The 6,000-nt window shown below is 37.5% G+C and overlaps 1 protein-coding gene across 1 annotated transcript in view; it reads left to right on the forward strand.

The window, feature by feature from the left end:
- The window catches only part of LOC110462016 (disks large homolog 5-like), a gene marked incomplete at its 3' end in the record, with an annotated part of 193,122 nt that overhangs the window by 141,959 nt on the left and 45,163 nt on the right, over positions 1–6,000 (forward strand). The window contains exon 16 of the mRNA XM_021515790.1: positions 1,289–1,469. Coding sequence (XP_021371465.1) covers positions 1,289–1,469 — 181 coding nt within the window. The remainder of the gene's footprint in view (positions 1–1,288; positions 1,470–6,000) is intronic.

The following is a 6,000-nucleotide window of genomic DNA, read 5'->3' on the forward strand; positions in this document are numbered from 1 at the left end:
AAACAGCTATATCTCCTAAAATATAAATGGTACTGTGTTTTTGTTATAATATACTGATAGAGTGTGGTCGGGGCTAAATTTGACCTACACCATGTAATGGCGAAAAAGGTCAAGTTTGTTTTGTGATTAAACAAAATGGCTGCCATTTCCTGACCTCTGATTGGTCGAAATTTAAATATTGTCCAATTTTGATCAAATTTAGTATGTAGGTGTATCATAGGACTCACATTTCAACAAAATGACTGCCGTTTTTCCCCATTTCATAAGGGGACTGCGAAGAAAACCATATATAATTTGTTATCATAGCAACCACAAGGAGGCCTCTGATTGGTCGAAATTTAGATATTGTTCGAATTTGATGACAATTGGTGGTATATACGGGTATTAGGGGACTGCGAATTCAATGGCATATGTATTGTTGCCATAGCAACCACACAGACACTTCTGATTGGTTGCAATTCAGAAATTGTGCGATGTCAATCAAATTTAGAACCTTTTCTGATGCATCTTTGTGACTATACCTGTTTGGGTTACATCTGTAATGGTCCCCCATTACAATTAGTACTTGTTTGTATTGAAATTTGGAATGTGTTTCTCAGTTTTAAGTTAATTTTGGAACATAAGGTACATTTTAAGTAGAGGAAACAGCCTGTATTTGGCAGTAAAACTGAGCAAAAAAATAGTCACTAGTTGTACATGTCATGTTTTGAGACTGATTGGAAAACAAGATGGCCCCAGGCAGCCATCTTTGATTTCGACAGTTGAAGTTTGTTATCGCTGTTTCTCAAGCAGTACATGATGGATCTTTCCCAAATTTAGCATGAAATTTCCCATAATTGTGCATGTTTCATTTTGAGACTGATAGGATAAAACATAGCCACTAGGAAGTCGTCTTGGATTTTGACAGTTCGAGTTTGCTTTGAAATGGCAATCTTAAACCCAGGTGTATTGACTTTTAACCAAACTTTACAAGATTCATTCACTGTTGACAAGACTTCAATAATCCAATAAATAATAGAATAAATCAATATTGCATAAAACTGATAAAGATCTTACGATGGTGGGTGCCAAGATCCATCTGAGATCTCTCTAAGGTTAAGATCATAATGTATTTACATCATGGTATAATAATTAAATAACTTTTTATAGTTGCTTAATCAATTTAACCTTTTGGGTAGCTTGAACTGTAAATACCATTAAAAATTAATAAAGTGTACCTCAGAAAACATTTTGTATTGCCTCCTTTATTTCTATTTAATTTTTTGTCATTTTTTCTTTTCTTGACTAGTCGGTCCAGTATGTCATGCGAATCCCCACGCTTCGTCTCCCTTAAAAAGAGCTCACCAAATGTGAGCCTAGGCATCACCATTGTAGGTGGAAATGCAGTTGGCATCTTTATACACAATGTCCAACCTAACAGTGTTGCGTACGGACATGATGGATTACACTGCGGGGACCAAATACTTCAGGTATGTCAGTCATATCCTCATATTGGTTTATGTCTTTATATAAAGACCTAAATATAGGTTAACTGTAGAAAACAGCAGACCTCATTGGAATACAGTCTCCATAAACAAGGGAGATTGGGTTATGAAGTAGGGAGATTGGGTTTTGAAGTAAGGAGATTGGGTTATGAAGTAAGGAGATTGGGTTATGAAGTAAGGAGGTTGGGTTATGAAGTAGGGAGTTTGGGTTTTGAAGTAAGGAGATTGGGTTATGAAGTAGGGAGATTGGGTTATGAAGTAAGGAGATTGGGTTTTGAAGTAAGGAGATTGGGTTATGAAGTAAGGAGATCGGGTTATGAAGTAAGGAGATTGGGTTTTGAAGTAAGGAGATTGGGTTATGAAGTAAGGAGATTGGGTTATGAAGTAAGGAGATTGGGTTTTGAAGTAAGGAGATTGGGTTATGAAGTAAGGAGATTGGGTTATGAAGTAAGGAGATTGGGTTATGAAGTAAGGAGATTGGGTTATGAAGTAAGGAGATTGGGTTATGAAGTAAGGAGATTGGGTTATGAAGTAAGGAGATTGGGTTATGAAGTAAGGAGATTGGGTTATGAAGTAAGGAGATTGGGTTATGAAGTAAGGAGATTGGGTTATGAAGTAAGGAGATTGGGTTATGAAGTAAGGAGATTGGGTTATGAAGTAAGGAGATTGGGTTATGAAGTAAGGAGATTGGGTTATGAAGTAAGGAGATTGGGTTATGAAGTAAGGAGATTGGGTTATGAAGTAAGGAGATTGGGTTATGAAGTAAGGAGATTGGGTTATGAAGTAAGGAGATTGGGTTATGAAGTAAGGAGATTGGGTTATGAAGTAAGGAGATTGGGTTATGAAGTAAGGAGATTGGGTTATGAAGTAAGGAGATTGGGTTATGAAGTAAGGAGATTGGGTTATGAAGTAAGGAGATTGGGTTATGAAGTAAGGAGATTGGGTTATGAAGTAAGGAGATTGGGTTATGAAGTAAGGAGATTGGGTTATGAAGTAAGGAGATTGGGTTATGAAGTAAGGAGATTGGGTTATGAAGTAAGGAGATTGGGTTATGAAGTAAGGAGATTGGGTTATGAAGTAAGGAGATTGGGTTATGAAGTAAGGAGATTGGGTTATGAAGTAAGGAGATTGGGTTATGAAGTAAGGAGATTGGGTTATGAAGTAAGGAGATTGGGTTATGAAGTAAGGAGATTGGGTTATGAAGTAAGGAGATTGGGTTATGAAGTAAGGAGATTGGGTTATGAAGTAAGGAGATTGGGTTATGAAGTAAGGAGATTGGGTTATGAAGTAAGGAGATTGGGTTATGAAGTAAGGAGATTGGGTTATGAAGTAAGGAGATTGGGTTATGAAGTAAGGAGATTGGGTTATGAAGTAAGGAGATTGGGTTATGAAGTAAGGAGATTGGGTTATGAAGTAAGGAGATTGGGTTATGAAGTAAGGAGATTGGGTTATGAAGTAAGGAGATTGGGTTATGAAGTAAGGAGATTGGGTTATGAAGTAAGGAGATTGGGTTATGAAGTAAGGAGATTGGGTTATGAAGTAAGGAGATTGGGTTATGAAGTAAGGAGATTGGGTTATGAAGTAAGGAGATTGGGTTATGAAGTAAGGAGATTGGGTTATGAAGTAAGGAGATTGGGTTATGAAGTAAGGAGATTGGGTTATGAAGTAAGGAGATTGGGTTATGAAGTAAGGAGATTGGGTTATGAAGTAAGGAGATTGGGTTATGAAGTAAGGAGATTGGGTTATGAAGTAAGGAGATTGGGTTATGAAGTAAGGAGATTGGGTTATGAAGTAAGGAGATTGGGTTATGAAGTAAGGAGATTGGGTTATGAAGTAAGGAGATTGGGTTATGAAGTAGGGAGATTGGGTTATGAAGTAAGGAGATTGGGTTTTGAAGTAAGGAGATTGGGTTATGAAGTAAGGAGATTGGGTTATGAAGTAAGGAGATTGGGTTATGAAGTAAGGAGATTGGGTTATGAAGTAAGGAGATTGGGTTATGAAGTAAGGAGATTGGGTTATGAAGTAAGGAGATTGGGTTATGAAGTAAGGAGATTGGGTTATGAAGTAAGGAGATTGGGTTATGAAGTAAGGAGATTGGGTTATGAAGTAAGGAGATTGGGTTATGAAGTAAGGAGATTGGGTTATGAAGTAAGGAGATTGGGTTATGAAGTAAGGAGATTGGGTTATGAAGTAAGGAGATTGGGTTATGAAGTAAGGAGATTGGGTTATGAAGTAAGGAGATTGGGTTATGAAGTAAGGAGATTGGGTTATGAAGTAAGGAGATTGGGTTATGAAGTAAGGAGATTGGGTTATGAAGTAAGGAGATTGGGTTATGAAGTAAGGAGATTGGGTTATGAAGTAAGGAGATTGGGTTATGAAGTAAGGAGATTGGGTTATGAAGTAAGGAGATTGGGTTATGAAGTAAGGAGATTGGGTTATGAAGTAAGGAGATTGGGTTATGAAGTAAGGAGATTGGGTTATGAAGTAAGGAGATTGGGTTATGAAGTAAGGAGATTGGGTTATGAAGTAAGGAGATTGGGTTATGAAGTAAGGAGATTGGGTTATGAAGTAAGGAGATTGGGTTATGAAGTAAGGAGATTGGGTTATGAAGTAAGGAGATTGGGTTATGAAGTAAGGAGATTGGGTTATGAAGTAAGGAGATTGGGTTATGAAGTAAGGAGATTGGGTTATGAAGTAAGGAGATTGGGTTATGAAGTAAGGAGATTGGGTTATGAAGTAAGGAGATTGGGTTATGAAGTAAGGAGATTGGGTTATGAAGTAAGGAGATTGGGTTATGAAGTAAGGAGATTGGGTTATGAAGTAAGGAGATTGGGTTATGAAGTAAGGAGATTGGGTTATGAAGTAAGGAGATTGGGTTATGAAGTAAGGAGATTGGGTTATGAAGTAAGGAGATTGGGTTATGAAGTAAGGAGATTGGGTTATGAAGTAAGGAGATTGGGTTATGAAGTAAGGAGATTGGGTTATGAAGTAAGGAGATTGGGTTATGAAGTAAGGAGATTGGGTTATGAAGTAAGGAGATTGGGTTATGAAGTAAGGAGATTGGGTTATGAAGTAAGGAGATTGGGTTATGAAGTAAGGAGATTGGGTTATGAAGTAAGGAGATTGGGTTATGAAGTAAGGAGATTGGGTTATGAAGTAAGGAGATTGGGTTATGAAGTAAGGAGATTGGGTTATGAAGTAAGGAGATTGGGTTATGAAGTAAGGAGATTGGGTTATGAAGTAAGGAGATTGGGTTATGAAGTAAGGAGATTGGGTTATGAAGTAAGGAGATTGGGTTATGAAGTAAGGAGATTGGGTTATGAAGTAAGGAGATTGGGTTATGAAGTAAGGAGATTGGGTTATGAAGTAAGGAGATTGGGTTATGAAGTAAGGAGATTGGGTTATGAAGTAAGGAGATTGGGTTATGAAGTAAGGAGATTGGGTTATGAAGTAAGGAGATTGGGTTATGAAGTAAGGAGATTGGGTTATGAAGTAAGGAGATTGGGTTATGAAGTAAGGAGATTGGGTTATGAAGTAAGGAGATTGGGTTATGAAGTAAGGAGATTGGGTTATGAAGTAAGGAGATTGGGTTATGAAGTAAGGAGATTGGGTTATGAAGTAAGGAGATTGGGTTATGAAGTAAGGAGATTGGGTTATGAAGTAAGGAGATTGGGTTATGAAGTAAGGAGATTGGGTTATGAAGTAAGGAGATTGGGTTATGAAGTAAGGAGATTGGGTTATGAAGTAAGGAGATTGGGTTATGAAGTAAGGAGATTGGGTTATGAAGTAAGGAGATTGGGTTATGAAGTAAGGAGATTGGGTTATGAAGTAAGGAGATTGGGTTATGAAGTAAGGAGATTGGGTTATGAAGTAAGGAGATTGGGTTATGAAGTAAGGAGATTGGGTTATGAAGTAAGGAGATTGGGTTATGAAGTAAGGAGATTGGGTTATGAAGTAAGGAGATTGGGTTATGAAGTAAGGAGATTGGGTTATGAAGTAAGGAGATTGGGTTATGAAGTAAGGAGATTGGGTTATGAAGTAAGGAGATTGGGTTATGAAGTAAGGAGATTGGGTTATGAAGTAAGGAGATTGGGTTATGAAGTAAGGAGATTGGGTTATGAAGTAAGGAGATTGGGTTATGAAGTAAGGAGATTGGGTTATGAAGTAAGGAGATTGGGTTATGAAGTAAGGAGATTGGGTTATGAAGTAAGGAGATTGGGTTATGAAGTAAGGAGATTGGGTTATGAAGTAAGGAGATTGGGTTATGAAGTAAGGAGATTGGGTTATGAAGTAAGGAGATTGGGTTATGAAGTAAGGAGATTGGGTTATGAAGTAAGGAGATTGGGTTATGAAGTAAGGAGATTGGGTTATGAAGTAAGGAGATTGGGTTATGAAGTAGGAAGATTGGGTTTTGAAGTAGGGAGATTGGGTTATGAAGTAAGGAGATTGGGTCATGAAGTAAGGAGATTGGGTTATGAAGTAAGGAGATTGGGTTATGAAGTAGGGAGATTGGGTT

Source organism: Mizuhopecten yessoensis, unplaced genomic scaffold (genome assembly GCF_002113885.1).
Source record: "Mizuhopecten yessoensis strain PY_sf001 unplaced genomic scaffold, ASM211388v2 scaffold1411, whole genome shotgun sequence".
NCBI classification, from domain to species: Eukaryota; Metazoa; Mollusca; class Bivalvia; order Pectinida; family Pectinidae; genus Mizuhopecten; species Mizuhopecten yessoensis.